The sequence below is a fragment of the Anguilla anguilla genome, chromosome 12 (assembly GCF_013347855.1).
Source record: "Anguilla anguilla isolate fAngAng1 chromosome 12, fAngAng1.pri, whole genome shotgun sequence".
NCBI lineage: Eukaryota > Metazoa > Chordata > Actinopteri > Anguilliformes > Anguillidae > Anguilla > Anguilla anguilla.
Window position 1 is genome coordinate 7393049 of NC_049212.1, and position 18820 is coordinate 7411868.

Consider the following 18820-nt stretch of genomic DNA (forward strand, 5'->3'; position numbering starts at 1 on the left):
AGTTGCAAACATGCCAGGGAAGACACAAGTGGATGTTGCCCATACACACAGTGAGGAAAACTTTATTTATTATGATTTTATGTATGTCCCCTTTATTTAGATGTTGTCATGTTTTTATATACAAGCAACCAACACCAGGAGCCCATGGCAAATATATTTGAAAGGAAAATAGACTGAGAGCAGAATTATAGAGGCTACACTGCAACATTGCAAACCTCTCATCTGCAGCAAGAATCAAAAGCATAATGCCATAAAAAATATAAAAATATAGTTGAGGCAGAATAGTTCTGAAACAAAGTTTTATGGACAGATGAGGCCAAAAAATTAATTTAAAAAAAACTTTACCAAAGCGATGGAAAGCTGAAAGTGTTGAGAAAGGAACGAACAGCCCATGATCCAAAGAATACCATCTGATCTGTGAAGTATGGAGGAGGTAGTGTCATGGCTTGGGCATGTATGGCTGCTTCTGGAACAGGCTCACTCATCTTCATTAATGATGTAAATGGGCATATGATAAGATATCCACAGTAAATCGACTTCATATTTGGCATGAATATGGCCTGGGTGTTGCATTTCCCCAGTCTGGTGAAAGTGTGGTCCAATTATGGAAAAGTACAGGTATAGGACTCCCAAAGATAGTACTGTCATATACATTCCTATATGCAGTTATAATGACCTTTTGTCATCATATCTCCAAGACTGTTCACTATTTAATACACATACAGTCTGGACCTTTGTCATCAGAAATCCACAGAAACTGTGGACTAATTATAGCTAAATCTCATGTAATCGGCTATGCTCTCAACCTTTGTTTTTGTCATATATCCAATATACAGTTATAATATACTTGAGACTGGTTTAATAATTTAGTGTATGCGTGGGCTAATTGGTTAGTCTTGCAATCTCATTTATAAGATGTAGCAGTACATTAAAATATATCTATCCTGCTAGAGTATTTAATTTTCGCAATACTAGGTAAAAAGGATATGATCAGCCGTTTTAGCGCGAAATCGCTCTTTTTGTATTTTCTGACGTTGCTGCGCTTACCGGACTACCACTATTTACAGTGTAGCTGCGCACACGAATTTGACGAACGGGGTAGTATGACCGAGCTTTTCAAAAGAGCGGATACTTTGACCGGAATACAAACCACAGGTGTGCCAATAACTGTGAAACAAATGTATTTTTTCATTTTTAAAATGAAAATATTTATTTTGATGCCATTGAATTATAAACAAAATACAATAATTTCCACGTCGGGACATTACAGTATATCTCTGTAGTTGTCTTTTACAATCATTTTGAGCATCCCAATACCAATGCATAATGAAAGTAGCAGCGGCAAGATATAAAAAGGGTTTATCAGTGAAATAATGTTAGTGTTAGTGTACAGCCTCTGGAAAAATCGTCAAACCGATTTAGTTAGGCTACTAGAAGTCTATTTCTTAATCTATTTAGCCTTAAACCACGAACCTGCGAATGACGGCCTTTGTAAAGCCGGCATGTCGTCAGAAGCTTCTGTAGGCAATCTGACAGCCTACCTTCATCGCACGCAAAAAAATTAAAAGTAATTAAAGTAAATAAATAAATACAATAAAACTGTCCGCCCAGTCAGTGAACTACCCCTTTAACAGGCAGTTTAAAACAACCATGTGATCACACGCTTATGAGCACTTCGGTCGACTTCCTCATTGTTCAAAACAAGTCATAGGACTTCAACATGTATACACTGCTCGCGCTGTTCTTATTTTGTGTTGCTGTCAGTTTGAACTCCGCTGGTAAGTGTTCTAAATAATTTGGGGATTTTGCAGAACGTTCTCCGTTATGCAACTAGATCAAAATAGATTACAGTTTAAACCTTACATTATCTCGATGTAATTTGAATGTATTAGAATGGTCATTTAACAGCTCGGCTGTCAAACGAGAGCATCTATATCTTGTTAGTTGTCCAACGACTAGTAACTTATGGTTAACATTAAAGTTACTTATGTACTGACTGACCGGTAGCTAGCCAACAAAACTCATGGCTTCTTCTAGATAATGGAATTTTTTAGCCATAGGCTTGCACATGTTTGAGATGCTGAAGTCAGTGCAGAGTTTCATTAAAGTTGAAGGTCCTCTTCCTCGCTTGTTTCACCTGCTGAGCAGGTTTGTTTGACTATAAGGGGTGTCCAATCTTATCCGAAAGGGCCGGTGTTTTAGTCCAGCACGAAGACACCTTTCTATTTCGGTGCAGGGGAGCTGTAGTCTATTACGAAGGAAGCTTAATATGATGCGCAGGGTTTCTTTGAGTTACCTGGCGTCACAAAACATCCGCAATCAGGCTTAACCGGTATCACGAAGGTGGCTGTCAACGTGATACAGTACGAACACGGGCTTTAACCGCTTCGAGCAGATGCCAAATCCTCATCCATTTACTGGGTGTTTTAGAAGGCTTTATAACTCCAGATGTGAGCATCCAGACTTGGAACATGGTTTAAGTAAGCCATTTACTAAATGTTGTACCATTTACAACTAATTTAGATTATTTTCATAATTTAGGTCGAAATTAAGTGCCACAAATGCAATTATCTTGAGGGGCAATGCAAAAACGAATTTGCTCTTCAGTTTGAAATGAAATTTAAGTGTGCTGAGGGTGGTATGCAGAACTACTAAAGAAAAAGTAAGCAGTGTACCCTGATGTGGCTAAATGTTTCCAAATACAGTATATCCAAAATGTCTAAATTGAGCATTGCTGTAAATCATAACATTATCATACATTTCACTATAAATTAACAGTTTTGGCTCATGAAACTCACTTTTGCATAATTTTCATATCATTTTCATATCTTTTCATCAACATGGTGGTCTTAGATACACTGCATGGCCAAAACTACATGGACACCCGTTCTAATCAGTAGAATGGGTCATACTGAAGAGCTCAGTGACTTTCAATGTAGCAGTATCTCAGTGACTACAACGTAGCCACCTTTCCAACAAGTCTGTTCATCAAATTTCTGCCCTGCTAGAGCTGCCCCAGTCAACTGTAAGTGCTGCTATTGTGAAGTGGAAATGTCTAGGAGTAGCAACAGCTCAGCCATGAAGCAATAGGCCACACAAGCTCACAGAACGGGGCCGCCAAGTGCTGAAGTGCGTAGCGTGTAAACATCTCGGTTGCTCCACTCACTACAGAGTTCCAGACTGCCTCTGGAAGCAACATCAGGACACGCACTGTTCGTCGGAGCTTCATGAAATGCGTTTCCATGGTTGAGCAGCTGCACACAAGCCTAAGGTCACCGTGTGCAATGCAGTGTTGGGCTGGAGTGGTGTAAAGCCACCGCCATTGGACTCTGGAGCAGTGGAAATGCATTTTCTGGTGTGATGAATCACGCTTCATTATCTGGCAGTCTGACGGATGAATCTGGGTTTACCAAATGCTAGGAGAACACTACCGGCCCGAATGCATAGTGCCAACTGTAATGTTTTGTGGAGGAGGAATAATTGTCTGGGGATGTTTTTCACGATTTGGGCTTGGCCCCTTAGTTCCAGTGAAGGGAAATCTTAGTGCTACAGCATACAATGACATTCTAGAGAATTGTGGGCTTACAAATTTGTGGCCACATCCCATGGAGATACCCAACATTATGTACAATATGATTACAATAAAATATTCCACTATCAGAAAAGTGTTGCCGATGTTCTACGTTCACAGTAAATCGGTGCAAACATCACATGACTGAGCGCTTTCACTACAGTATGGGAAATCCCCATATTAGAGAATAGCAAACCTCTTGAAACACACAAATTTCCTCAAAGGGTAGTTTTAAAGCTTTTATGTTTTAATCTGATCATAATCCAAGGGTATCCATCTGCTGCCTGCAAAACTATTCAATTCAATTTTATTTGGATAGTGCTTTTTACAACAGAACTGTCACAAAGACACTTTAAAGAGTAGCAAACAAAGACTACAAACCACTCCCACTACAAGACACAGCAACTGCAAGGTGTGCCCACTCGACTGAAACGTCACAACTTATTGGTCAGTTTTAATGCAAACTTCAATGGTGTTAATCCAATCACTGTTTAGTTGGAGTTCTCTTACAGCTGTTTCGTATTTTGCTATTTTATTTCCGGAACAGACAGTGCTGCAGACAGCCAGAGCTTGATTAACCAGCTTGTCCAGGATTTGGAATGTCAAAAAGCGGAATGCATGAGTGCTGCTGTAAGCAAAGTGAAATAGACTCGTTTGGGTTCTGTCAGCTGATCAGCCATTGACCCTGTGTCATTTGGCCTCCATGGTCCCGCATATGGAAGGGAGCAAAATGAGGAACCTACGTCCTGAATGTATGACCCTACGCCCTTTTCTATATGTTTCACACAGCAATTCCATCCAAGTAGTATGCACAGTTCTTTGAGTTTGAGGGGTCACTGCAGCAGCCGCTATTAGCATATTCTCACCTAATTCTTTGTGGTTATTCACTAGCAGCAGCACATATGTACCAAATTTCAAAATGATTGGACCACAACACGACTGTTTAATGAGTGGTGAAATTTGATTGGCTGATAATGCCTTTTTATCTGTTAATTTGTCCATGCAGCATGTATCCCTAGTGTTGACCAAGAAACAACATGCAGAATTTCAGGTTATTTACTCAGTTTGATTTAGGAGTTATGGGAGATCAGATTGTTCTAATGTGCTTTTAGCTAAGGTGCATAAGGACATATTTTACTGCTTATGTAATTAATTCAGGTTTCATGCTGAACACAGAAAGTTAGAATGATTTAACATCAGCGATCCACACACCCTGTTTAGCTGAAACATGTGAGCAATTTTAAGCATGTTCTAGCCCAGTGTTTCCCAACCGGTGTGCTACGGCACTCTGGTGTGCCAACAGGCAAGGTCAGGTGTGCCGTGTGAAAAATCCTTTTTTTTTTTATTTTGAATGAATTAAAAAAAAACACTTAAATGAGCAAATCCCATTCACAAAATAATTTTTTTTAAATAAACATAATTGAAATGCATATTGCTTAATTAAAACCCTGCAAGAGCATCAAGGCCTACTGCGGACGTGTCACATCAGCACTTAGCTCGCTTTCAAGACCGGTGTGCCGTGAGATTCTGTAAATTTGGAAAGTGCGCCACAGAAGGAAAAAGGCTGGGAAGCGCTGTTCTAGCCCATATCTAGTTAGCCCATGTACTTAATTATGGATAGGTTCCGTAGAGTCGTCGTAAACAAAGGGCGAAACCCAGTAAACGAACAGCTTGAAACCGCAGAAACCCAGTTGTGCTGAGAGGAAGGTGAAGTCACAGGGGCATACAACAGCATTTTTTCATGTGTTTGAGCCCACCCCATGAAATTAGCTTGAGTCTGACATCACATTGCACAAAAAAATATTTTATTCAAGAAACAACTATGAAGTTACAGACATTTGGTACCATTTATATATTTTATACCCTGCAAACAAAGAGAAATCTACATTACGAACCATTCATAATGTTTTTTGTCTTACGACAGTGTTCACTATAAAAATAGTAGGCTATGTAAAGTAATTTACATCATTAAGGATAATTAATAAACGCATGAAACATTATGTACAATATGATTACAATAAATATAATATATATAATATACACTGGCTGGCCAAAAAAAAAGTTGCACACTTTATTTCGTTGGACCGCCTTTAGCTTTGATTACGGTGTGCATTCGTCGTGGCATTGTTTCGACAACCTTATGCAACGTTTATTTCTGTCCAGAAAATTTTGAATTTTGCATTAATGTTTGGCCAAGATCTAGTATTGACGACGGGAGAGTCAAACCACTCCGTAAGGTGTTCTCCAGCCCATCCCAAAGACTTTCAATGGGGTTAAGGTCAGGACTCTGGTGGCCAATTCATGTGTAAAATTGATTCCTCATGCTCCCAGAACCACTCTTTCACAATTTGAGCCCGATGAATCTTGGCATTGTCGTCCTGGAATATGCACGTGCCGTCAGGAAAGAAAAAATCCATTGATGGGATGACCTGGTCATTCAGTACATTCAGGTACTCAGCTGACTTCATTTTATTGCCACATAACGTTGCTGAGCCTAGACCTGACCAATTGAAGCAACCCCAGATCATAACACTGAAAACAGAGGTTTGTACATTGGGCACTGTCCAAAAAAATCCAAACGGCAATTTTTTTTTTGGCCAGGCAGTGTAGTTTGCTACAGTAGCATACTGTAGCTCTGCAGGTGTATTGTCATCAAAAAGTTGCCAATTAGTGTAAGCTAACTATATAATGCTCTGCCAAAGTCAGCCTTCTCTTTCATGTTTTTTGTATTTTTGTTTTTGACGCCTTTGTGTTCATTTTGGTTTCAGCCGAGTTCAGCTTTGCCTCTTATTATGGCGACCACATGGTGCTCCAGAAAGCTCCGGAACGCGCCGTGCTGTGGGGGTACGGGGCAAACGGGTCAAAGGTCATCGTCTCTTTGGAAGGAGAACAAGGGAGCCGAGCTGAACAGGCCGTGTATGTGCAAAACGGTGAGCTCCCCGTTGGAAGCTTCTGCCTCTCACAGCGCGAAACAAAGAGGAAGCCCACAGCTCATTGTTTGTTACCGCAAACCGCGCTTTGGTAACCCCTTGCTTCATCATTGTATTACATTACATTTATTTAGCAGACGCCTTTATCCAAAGCGATGCACCAAAGTGCATATCATGGTCATTGGAACAACTACAAAACACAGGTTCGATAAGGTACAATACTTATTTCGTACAGCTGTTTATAGCCAAGAACAGTTCAGTTCATGCAGTGAACATTATTCGGATCTAGCTTATGCCTAGTCAAACTAGTGGGAAGAACAAGCTACAATATTAGGACAAAAATACAAATTACAAAAAGTGCTGGAATCGTGACGCGTGAGCTGCAGAAGTGCATTGCCTGGCATCGCGTTCCCCCCATGTGTGGTGTCAGTTCCTGCATAATCTAAGGATTATACCACAGGCCTGTTCGCTTGATGGCTGTAGCTTTGCCCTGTGCAGGACAGGGGCCCACAATGAGCTGACCGTGTTTGAGTAGTCTCTGGTTCCTTTGGCAGGGGTATGGAGGGCAACTCTGGACCCGGTGAAGGCTGGGGGCCCCTACAACGTGACGGCCGTCCAGCAGGGTGCCGGCAAAGCCCAGGTCACCTTGACGGACGTGCTGTTCGGGGACGTGTGGCTGTGCGGGGGGCAGAGCAACATGGCCTACACGCTCTCTCAGGTAGCGCGCGCCGACAGTGGCGGCCGGCTCCGCTAAACTGTGGCCTTTATGGTAATTAAACCGGTTTTGCTAAATAAGACGCCGTTCGTTTGAATTTTTAAATGTGAACTAAGTCCTCTCTCCTGCAGGTGATCAATGAATCAGCAGAGGCGGCCTTGGCATCCAAATACCCTCAGGTGCGAATCTTCATGGCTGCCTTGGAAACAAGCAGGGAACCTCTGATGGATCTTCCCCGGGTGGAGGTACCCTGGTCTGTACCCACGGCAGGTAGAGGTGTTTCCGTGTTTGAAGGACATTTCCAAGGAGAGACCGCCATTTTTAAGCTAGACTTTTCATCTTGCTGGTAGCTATTTATTTATTTTTTAAAATAATGTGTTAGTCTTGTGTTGTTTACAGTCACTGGGGTCACTTTTTAGAAACGCTCTCATTGCTGTATTAGTAAATTGAGGGATGTTACTTGGGAGGCTCCCTCAGGGCTCATTCAGTCGTTCACTTTATTCACTGGTCCGGACAAACTGAGCAGGCTGTTCCTTTAAGCCCACTGCTCCTCGCAGCAGGCCAGAGTGGTAACAGAGAACTGTAGCCTGATGGGAGATTGTGTTTTGTGGAAATAAACTTGGCCGCAGCTGCAATTTGTCCGCGGGCATTTTCGGTAGGCCTCTCCCCTCAGGACCTGGAGCGTGCACACTGAGACAGTTGCATCACTGTGGAAATGAGTCAGAATGATTAGGGTGCATATTCCAGGAAATGATTCCAGCAATTTTGTTTGTTTTCGGATGAACCACACACGTAAACATGCACGCATGCTTATACAGACACACACTCACACTACATATTTGATGTACAGTGCAGACTGAAGTGAATAACATGATGTAAGTTGATTTGTAAAAGCCTGTTAGGGGAAAGCCTAGCCTGATAGATAAGGCCTAGTCTGACAGGGGGAAACCTAGCCTGATGGGTAAGGCCTAGCCTGATAGATAAGGCCTAGTCTGATGGGGGAAGTCTAGCCTAATGCGGGAAAGCCTAGCCTGACGGGGAAGGCCAGTGAGCAGTGGCCCATGGTAACAGAATGCTGTTTGTCTGATGTCCCCCTGACAGAGCTGCTGGCAGGTCCGGCCTTCACCCACTTCTCTGCAGTCTGCTGGCTGTTTGGGCGCTACCTGTACAAGACCCTGGGGTACCCGGTGGGGCTGGTGTCGTCCTGCTGGGGGGGGACCCCCGTGGAGGCTTGGTCCTCCACCCGGGCGCTACAGAAGTGTGGCCTGGAGAAGCAGGAGAAGTTGGACATCAGGTGATGTCCCACAATGCACTGGAGCTGACCAAATGTGGCCCTCTGTGGCAAGCTTGTACTTCTTTGATACAGCACAGCCTGCACATTTTTGGACAGTGACAGAATTTTTGTTGTTTTGCCTCTGTACTCCAGAGGATTTGATATGAAACAATGAATGAGGTTGAAATGCAGACTGCTTTAATTTGAAGGTTTTTAAATCCATATCAGTTGAACAGTGTACAAATTTTTATACATAGCCTCCCCCCCCTCCCATTTTATGGGACCAATAGTAATTGCACAACTGGCTGAGCTGTTGTGCAATTTGTGCAATTTGAAGCTGTGTGTCATTGCATCACTAGCCCATGCATGTAAAAGCTAACCATAGATCTAGAGTTGATTCAAGGTGTGGCATTTACATTTGGAGTCTATTACTGTTTCCCCTCAATATGAGGACCAAGTGTCAATGCCAATAAAGCAGGACATCATGAGGCTGAAAAATTTGAATAAATCAGATCAGACACATAGCCAAAACATTGAGTGTATCAAAATCAACTGTTCATTACATTAAGAATGCACTGTTTAGCTCAACAATAACAAACAACATGGTAGTCCATGAAAGACCTTTGTAATGGATGACCAAAGAATGCCCAAAAGTTTTGAAGAAAAACCAGCTTTTCAACTGTTGAACATATCCAGACACTCTCCCGGAAGTAGGCGTAGATGTGTCAAAAATAGCCATGAAGGAAAGACCATACCAGCATAACCTCAGACAGGGTTCCCACTCGTCCTGGAAAACTTTGAAAACCTGGAAATTTATCGACTAGTTTTCCAGTCATGGAAAACACCTGGAAAATTTACAAAATGTCCTGGAAATATTTGTGAGGCTAGGCTATAAGTCAAGCTATTTAACAGTACATTTAGAGCTAACATTGCAAATTTTTCTGTATTTTTCTCCGCTTTTCTCATTTTTATTAGCTGCTGAGATTACACATTACACGGCAGCACAGAGTTTTGAATGGTTATGGTACTTTGGGCTACCATTGTCCATGTTTCATGTCTGTAAGTCTAAGTTATGGAAATTGTCCTTGAAAAGTCCTGAAAAATGATTTCCTAAAATGAGTGGGAACCCTGTCAGAGGGTTCACTGCAAGATGCAGACCACTGTTAAGTCTCAAAAACACAACGGCCAGGTTGGAGCTTGCAAAAAAGTACATTAAAAAACTAGAGTTCTGGAACAAAGTCAGTTGGACCAATGAGGTATCACCCAATATATAAATGTAAATACCCTTAAATTAAAGCTGCCAGTCTGCACTTGAACCTCATATTCATTATTTTATTTCAAAGCCAGTGCACTGGCATACAGAGCCCAAAAATTGACGGGTTTATATTCAGAGGGATAAACCTGTCCATTTTTGGGGCATAAACAGATATCTTCTAAACGGTCACATTAACTGTGAGTGACGGGGAGGGGGGGGGGGACATTAAATGATCCAACAACGTGTCAGAGGGAAGTGGTTGAACAGTGTGAGGGTGTGTGTGCATCAGGCACGTCATACTTCTGCAAACCACCCACCGCGAATCTGACAAACATGGCTGGGAGAGAGTACCTCTAGATCTCCAGATCCATTTGGGTTTGAACCACTAATTTCTGACGGTCGAAATGAACACCTGAATATTTTTGTTTAATGATTTTCCTGATGAACCTGTTAGTAAAATGTTTTTGTTACATAATTTAGTGTTTAAATCTGTCAAATGGTAGCATATTCATTTAGCATGTGAGGGCAGTCTGCCTGTTTTTAAGCGGTGATATGTGCTCCTCTGATGTGCTGACTACACATCTTGAGAAACCGCTTCCGCCAGCACCCACTCAGAAGTACGTCTGACGGAGGACACTGCTGCTTTGAGATGGGCCTACAAGTGTGATTAAGACGTCTCTAATTAAGAAAAACAGCGCTAATTTAAATAATGTGTTGATACTATCCCATCTCTCTCTTCCTAATTTCTTTCTACCAGAGCAGTGTTGTACCTAGTTAAACAGTATATACTGTCAACAGTAGATATTGAATGTTGATTTGACTCCATAGAGATTGTTCTATCTGATCAATATACTGTCTGCTACCTGTTATCAGTTTGGCTCACTTGAGCTTCTCTCATAAATGTGATTGTCACATACAAGTAACTGGCAAACTAAAGGATACCCCAACCATGGTATCCCAAAGTCCTCGATGGAGTTTCGACGAAACGGGCGGCTCATAACCTAGACTGAAATTAGTCGTTTGCTTCAGATTTTCTCGTCTCTTTTGCCTTTCTTCTCAGCCCAATGCTGTGACCTCGGGTTTGAGGGGGAAGCACTTTCTACCACGGTTGCCCCCGTGTTGATGATCTTTCCCTTACACATCCATCTCTGTCACTGAAGCTCCTGCTGAACATTCCCCAAGAACCAACACTTCTTATGCCCCAAGAAACTACCCCTCTTATGCCCCAAGAACCCACCCCTCTTATCAAAGTCATTGAGATCCCTTCTAGCTATGGTAGCCAAAATAATGTGCAAATCGGCTTTGCCAACTGTGAGAATGCTGGTATGTTGTTTGTTTGATCGCACCATTGTGGAAGCAACTGCTTTCAACATAATTTGAATCCCTCTTTGATACGTGTTTCCTTGATTTTGGCAGTTTCATGAAACTACCAGGCACACTTCCTGTTCCTCCGGAAAGTGTGTCTCGTCTTATGAACGCATGGAAAAACTCTGTTCTCTGGAATGCCATGATACACCCTCTGCTCAGCATGACCATAAAGGGAGCCATATGGTATCAAGGTGAGATCGACACCCTGTGGGCGTGTTCTTGTAGAAACACCTGCAGAAACGCCCAATTTGTCACCAGTTGAATTCACGAGGCCTTTTTTAAAAAATCAAGAACTGAAAAACTGGTCATTACAATACTCACACAGCACTCAAGTACTTATGATAGTTGCAAAAGTAAAAAACAAACAAAAAAAAGTCCCAAAAGATGAAATCAAAATCTCACGTCATGCAGTTGCTAAAGAAAATCTAATTTGGGGTCCGAATTCAAGGTATTTTTGTCTTTATCGCCAGTGGTGTCCAATGTGTGGTTTGGTTGGTTTGGTCTTCATTGACAATCAACAGATCTGGTCGGTTAGCCACGATCTCCCTTCTGCCGCAGGTGAGTCAAACACGGGGTACCACCTGTACAAGTACTCCTGCTCCTTCCCCACCATGATCGACGACTGGAGGGAGGCCTTCCACACGGGCTCCGGGGGCCAGACCGCCCTGGACTTCCCCTTTGGGTTCGTGCAGGTAAGCCCCACCCCCGTCCGCTTCCGTACATTACCGCGTTCGAGCTGGACTTGCTCGCTCAGTTCTGCTCTGATGTTTAGATGCAATAATGAACTCCTGGTGTCCTGTAGGCGTACCTCCCACCTGCCTGGGGGCAAAAGAGCGGTCGCTAGTTAAAGGGAACTTCCTTCCGTTGTCGGAAAAATTGATTGTGGTTTCCCTTTCCAGAGCTGAATTCAAGAAGGCGCACGTTCTATGCTATTAATTACTAACGCTGGGTGTTTTAATTAAGCGCAAAATGGTTTAGGTGAAATGTTTGCATTCGCCAAAAGCCTCAAGAAACAGGAAATGAAATTGATCAGCCCTAATGCTAACATCAGCCTGCTCTCCATCAGGGTGCTTTAGCACAGAGCTCTGACTGCAGCCCTTTATGTCTACTGTACTTCAAACGTTTACACTCCACAGTCGGGAGATGAAGATTCGCACCTGTTGTCTCTCCAGCGCAGTTTGCACACTAACACATTTTAAATGAAGATGAAAGCGAGTACAGACCATGGGCATGCATGCATACAGCTTGCTATATTTGTGTAATGGATAATGAAAGCATACGTACAGCTTGCTAGCTAGTCATTGGACTTGTTGAGGTCATTAATTGCTAGCTAGTATGGCAAATAGTCATAACTATGTTAACAGGGTCAGTCACGATTTGCAAAGCAACTAGGTAGCTACAGTAACTAAGGTACGAAGTTGCTGTTGCTAACTTTACAGTATGATACCTAGCTAGCATGAAAAAAAAAAAAAATAGAATTAGATCGCTAGTTATCTGAAGAACTATTTATGATACTGTGAGGTGTCTCTGCTTCCCCTGGGCTAGATTTGCAGATATAGCTCCTTCAGCTGACATTTCCATTCTCTGGGCACAAGCTTTTCTGTTAACTGTTAGCTTACCTTGCCAAACATTAGCGGCGAACATAAGCTAATGTAAAAAAATAATAGAGCATGTGTTCTCCTGTGTTTAATTGTGGTTGTGAACCCTGAGCCTTTCTCATCTAATGTGGAGCCCGTGGTACTGGTTGTCCCCAGATCTCCACAAGTGTTAAGAGCTCAAAGAGTTACGCGTTCCCGATTCTGCGCTGGCAACAGTCCGCGAGGTACGGCTACGCCCCGAATCCCCGCATGAAGAACACCTTCATGGCGGTCGCCCTGGACCTGCCCGACGAGAGGTCACCTTGGGGCAGGTAAGGGATGGGAGAAACGGGACGTCCGCTCGATCCGAATGGATCAAACGCAGGTTTCATGGTTGTCTCGTGTGCCCCATCCAACAGCAGTCTGAGATTCACCACCAGTCATCACCAGTCATTCACCACCATGTTCTCCATGTCACTAAAAGGGGCGTTTGAGTTTGACCCAGAGGTCGTCTGGGCACAGGGTCCTCACACAGTGGGTGTTGTGTTCCAGTATCCACCCACGCGACAAGCAGGACGTGGCCTACAGGCTGACGCTGGGGGCGCGGGCCGTGGCCTACGGCGAAAAGGGCGTGGCCTTCCAGGGCCCGTTTCCCGCCAAAGTGCTGCTGGATGGAGACAGCCTCAACGTCACCTACACTCAAGCGGTTTCCGTCACCAATTCCAGCTCTGTGTTTGAGGTGAGTCTCGCGCCGACGTTCAGAGTTCACGTGCGCCGTTCGCACCCATTGCTGTGAAAAAATAGCTGCGCACGACTGGTATGGTGCCAGTTGTTTTTGGTCGTGCCAAAATCCGCCCTGACAAAAGCGCCCGCGGTCTCCTCTTTCCCTCCCAGGTCTGCTGCACCCAAGAAAAGAAGCCCTGCAACTCCAGCTCCACGTGGCTGCCGGCCCCCACAGTGCAGTGGGGCCGCAGCTACGTCCAGCTGTCCGTCTCCGGCTGCAAGGACGTGGTGTCGGGCCTGCGCTACGCGTGGAGGGACTGGCCCTGCGACTTCAAAGCCTGCCCGGTCTACAGCGCCGACCGGGAGCTGCCGGCCCCGCCCTTCACCGGGAACCGCTGGATGCGTCCGGACGGGCAGGACGATTGGTGAGGCGGGTGCTCAGGATGTTCATAAACGAGACGAAATGAGCCAGACAATAACACGACTCTTCAGTGAACAACAGAGACGTATCAGTGGCCTTTTTATACTTTTCATGCTGAAGCAGATCATCAATGGGGAAAAACCAACTATGTCACTTTATCAGTGCAAAATTGCACTTTAAAATAATTATATGGATATTCTTGGCTTTCTTGGCTTAAGTTGTTATTACGAATTGTGTTAGGAATCATTTGTTTATGGGTGGGTTCCTGGTTCGCGGTGAATTTAGTCTAATAATGAACTTGCTGCACAGTACCAGACCTGGGTCAAATACGCATTTGTTTTGGATTCAAATGCTTTACTGATCTTGTCTGGTGTATTGGAACCAATGAAATACTCTCAAAAAGTGCAAGCCCCGCCTTCTGATCATAATGGCAGGCTCAATTACACCAGGCAAGATCAAGAGAGCACAGAAAAGTATTTTATTCCAAAACAAAAACGTATTTGACCCAGGTCTGCACAGTGCCTTGTATAGTTTCAGTGTTCTGTGAGAGACTAATGAGACTGATCTACTTGAGACATGAGCTTTATTTTAATGTGGTAAGAAATTGTTTGTATTAAAATGATATCAAATGTATTTGTTTGATATTCAATGAATATGAAATACCACATTGAAAACAATAAAGTGATATTCTGATAATGCATTTGCCTTGAGTTATTACAGATTGATTACAAGAAGCATTGTAATGTGATGACAATACATTGCAGGCATTTAGCAGATGCTCTTATCCAGACAACTTTTACATAGCATTTACATTACATCCATTTATACAGCATTTACATTGCATCCATTTATCCATATATATATATATATATATATATATATATATATATATATATATATATATACACTGCAATGCAGGTTAAGCACCTTGCTCAAGGGAACAACGGCAGTGTCCTACCTGGGAATCAAACCTGTGACCTCTTATCTAGAGCGACTTACACAGTACTACATCAAGGACAAGACAAAGCATTCCATTTACAACTACTTTTTCAGAGTCGTAGTAAAGTAAGACTCTTGAGAATAATTTCACGTTGCAAAGGCGTGTTCCTTCATTTCAGTCTTTTAGAGTAGTCGTGTCATAAAGGAGAAATGACAGTTGGAAAGCCTTGGCGCACTCTGCTGCTCCATCAAACTCCACAGAGCCCACAAGTTCTTTCTGAAGGTATTTACAGTACGTGACAAATAGGTATAGTGGGACAGCTGCTCCTGTGTGAAAGACTATAACAGTAAATTCCAGGGACATAGTCTACGTCGGTACTTGTACTATCTGTGATAAACTGTACGTGGAGGAAACATGGCACACACTGTTGGTACACTTGAAACAACACGCATATATAACTTCCATAGATTTCATATTTAAACTGAACTTGCTCATCATTTCCAGCTGCATTCACCATAGAGCGAAGATGGATTGCGATGTTTTGGATTCGGGTGCCTGGGGGCCCTTGATGAGAAAATGGGTTGAATTGGAAAAGTACTCTGCCCTCTGGTGGTGAAAAAATATAATTATCCATGAGGTTTGAGATTGGAAACCAAATGAGAGCAATGTGTGTGGCATTTAATTAATAATGAAGAAATAAATGAATACATGTTTGTGTCTTTTTTCTGTTACTTGTGTGTATTAAATAAAATGTGTATTTTTCTCCTTGGATGTGTTTGTAAGAAAGAGATATTTGCAGATACATGCCCCAGCTTCAACACTTCTTGGATATAACTATAGTACTTATTGACTCTTGTTTGGGTTTCCAGCTATGAATTGTGTTGTTGAGGACGGAGTGTGGCACAGTGGGTAAGGAACTGCGCTTGTAACCGAAAGGTCGCAGGTTCGATTCCCGGGTAAGGACACTGCCGTTGTACCCTTGAGCAAGGTACTTAACCTGCATTGCTTCAGTATATATCCAGCTGTATAAATGGATAAAATGTAAAGTGCTATGTAAAAAGTTGTGTAAGTCGCTCTGGATAAGAGCGTCTGCTAAATGCCTGTAATGTAATGTAATGAATTGGGTGCTGTGAGTATATCTAAAATAAATTTATTTGTATAATTAATTAATAATAATTATTGTTATGCATTGTGATCTATTTATATTAGTTCTTTGAGGACTCATGCTAATAAGTATTTATTCTGTGAGACATTACTGGTCCAGGCAAGTCCTGGAATACTGATTGGATTTGTATAATAAAAAATTTCACCACTCAGGGAAGGCATGTACTATATCCTCAGAACCAGCACACCTTTCTCACACTTCAGCTCTTCCTGTGGCCTTTAGTTTCATAATAAATGTGTGTACCTCAACTTCAAAACTACCTCCTCCTTAATTTCATCCTTCTTCCCTCTCCTTATTCTAACCTTAACCTACTCCTCCTCTCTGACCCTAACCCTAGCTCTTGCCCATCCAATCTTTTTGCATATTTTAAACAAAATCTTAAAATATAAATTACAGAACTTTTCATTGCAATGGTAATATTTTCAATGAAAATGAGATAATTTTACTACATTGCAAATGCTATTGCTAACCTAGCAGCAAAGACATTTTTTGAGTTTTTCAGTAGAGCATGATTCATTGCAGAAAAAGTGAATTGAATTATTATTCGGTCATTTTTGGTCAGAAAATCCTGAAGGTTCCAGTTACTTTCTCTTGTTCTCTGGAGCCTCTGCCTGCATGTGTCTGGGTCCAGCAGGTGGCGCTGATTGAGAACCTGATTACCTGATTGCTGATGATGCTCACCTGTGTTCACCTGATGGACCAAGTCAATAAAAGCCAGGAGCCTCTGCAGTTCTGCAGATTCCTTTTGACTCTGAGACTCCTTTAATGCCAAGACTCATTTTAAGACTCCTTGTGCATGTACAAACTTACAGCTACAGGCTGCAGAGTACATTTGTTGTAAGTAACAGGTGGTTTGGCAGTTTCTTTTCTTTCTTGTTTCAACACGTTTTTAGATAGTTAGGCCAGAGTAGGGAGAGTATTTACTGGAAGACTCACTCCTTTTGCTTTGCCCCGGGAGGGTTAGTACTGGGATTTGTTTTAGATGAGGGGTAGCCTAGCTCTGGCCTGTCTATTGCCTGTGCCATCCTGTAAACCTAGATATGGATAATGGAAAGCCAGCTATGACCAGAAGCCCATTTGAGGTTTACTTATGACTAATGAACATAGCAACACCACTCATTAAATCGTAATGTCCTGTTGGTACCTGTTCAGATGTCAGGCTGTATGTTCCAGCAGTAGGCTAATTGTCATCCTCATCGTTTTGACTAAAGCAGGTTAACTTCTCACAACATGCCGAGCGTTACGTGCTATAGTAATTATTTTGCATTGCCATGATACGGATTGATGGTGATGGAACAAGGATGTGTTTTCAGTTCAAAAACTTTTATTTTTGTACAACATCCTTTACACATTACGGTCCTTTTGTTTGACCCTAGGTGCGTAAATCTGACCTCTGGGTCAGCTCTCCTAGGTTCCTTGATGGAGCTGTTTCAGGTCTAATGTGTCAGATCTCATAGGTCCTCTGATGGAGCTGCTTCAGGTCTAATGCATCAGATCTCATAGATCCTCTGATGGCGCTGTTTCGGGTCTAATGTGTCAGATCTCATAGGTCCTCTGATGGAGCTGTTTCAGGTCTAATGTGTCAGATCTCATAGGTCCTCTGATGGAGCTGTTTCAGGTCTAATGTGTCAGATCTCATAGGTCCTCTGATGGAGCTGTTTTAGGTCTAATGTGTCAGATCTCATAGGTCCTCTGATGAATCTGTTTCAGGTCTACTGTGTCAGATCTCATAGGTCCTCTGATGGAGCTGTTTCAGGTCTAATGTGTCAGATCTCATAGGTCCTCTGATGGAGCTGTTTCAGGTCTAATGTGTCAGATCTCATAGGTCCTCTGATGGAGCTGTTTCAGGTTTAATGTGATAGATCTTATAGGTCCTCTGATGGAGCTGATTCAGGTCTGTGTCAGATCTTCTGATTGTGTTGTGTGTTCTTTTGTGTCTCTTTTTTCAATCACTTGTGATGATAAATCACCCCATGGCATTCCAGTACTTTGAAGAAAAGTATTACACCTTCTCTGAGGTTCAGAGTGATTCTTTATTTTGGCAAAATGCAACCATTTTCTGTGGGTGGGAAAATGGATTCCCATCTGGCTAATTCCCCAGTTTAAAAAGTGCATGCAATGAACATGCTAGCTTTTCTTCACTAGAACAGTTATTTCCCTGCATGTGTGCACTTCTTGTTTTGGCCTTGTTGGATTAATTTGTCCATTTCTACAGGCTTTTGGGTGAGGAGGTGCTACTCACAATTTTACCACTAGGTGCCATTGTTTAATATGCTTTCACAGGAATTTTATGTAGTCACACTTGAGCAAGGATTTTTTTAAAAGAATTTAGAACAAGCAAAATCTACTGGACAATTTATAAATCCCACCTGGACTCATATTTTTGGTCCAAAAAAATGACATGTCCAGGAAAAAGATAGCACCTGGTCAGCCTCATCCTAACCCTAAAAAAAGCTAAATTAATTTTTTTTTATTTTAAAAAAATTCTTCTTCCTATCCCTACCTTAACCCTAAAAAAGAAAAACCCTAAAATAAAACATTTAAATAATTTTTTAAACCATTGAAATTTTATTTTAAAAATTTTAATTTGAAACTTAATTTGAAAACCCTAAACCATTCCCTAAAACCATAACACATTTTTAAAAATGTAAAAATGAAAAGAAAAAAAATTCAAATTATAAGCTCCCAGCAATTAAGGGGGCTTAATGCACTGCTTAAAACCCACATACAGAAAGTGCAGGATAAATGTGAAGCCCTCAAAAACGTCTGCCTCATTATCAATAATATGCAGAATAAAACTCTAAAAGCCATTCTGGTGTATACTGCTTTCACAAGAAAGGGGGTGTGAAGGATTTACATCAGCTGAAATATACCCCTGTGTA

At 42.2% G+C, this 18820-nt stretch overlaps 1 protein-coding gene across 1 annotated transcript; it reads left to right on the forward strand.

Moving 5' to 3' along the window:
- Positions 1-1626: 1626 nt before the first annotated feature.
- On the forward strand, positions 1627-14526 carry LOC118209758 (sialate O-acetylesterase-like). The gene is made up of 10 exons (XM_035385368.1): positions 1627-1778; positions 6340-6501; positions 7056-7219; positions 7348-7486; positions 8318-8510; positions 11161-11303; positions 11671-11804; positions 12867-13021; positions 13242-13428; positions 13584-14526. The coding sequence occupies exons 1-10, from the start codon at positions 1721-1723 to the stop codon at positions 13839-13841; spliced, it is 1593 nt and encodes a 530-aa protein (XP_035241259.1). The 5' UTR covers positions 1627-1720; the 3' UTR covers positions 13842-14526.
- Positions 14527-18820: the final 4294 nt, after the last annotated feature.

What these genes read in the sequence shown, in the direction of transcription:
- LOC118209758 (XM_035385368.1), top strand. Translation starts at nt 1,721, where the DNA reads ATGTATACACTGCTCGCGCTGTTCTTATTTTGTGTTGCTGTCAGTTTG. An exon ending in TGTCAGTTTGAACTCCGCTG is followed by an intron (nt 1,779 to 6,339) that starts GTAAGTGTTCTA and finishes TTTTGGTTTCAG; the next exon opens with CCGAGTTCAGCTTTGCCTCT. An exon ending in ATTCCAGCTCTGTGTTTGAG is followed by an intron (nt 13,429 to 13,583) that starts GTGAGTCTCGCG and finishes TTTCCCTCCCAG; the next exon opens with GTCTGCTGCACCCAAGAAAA.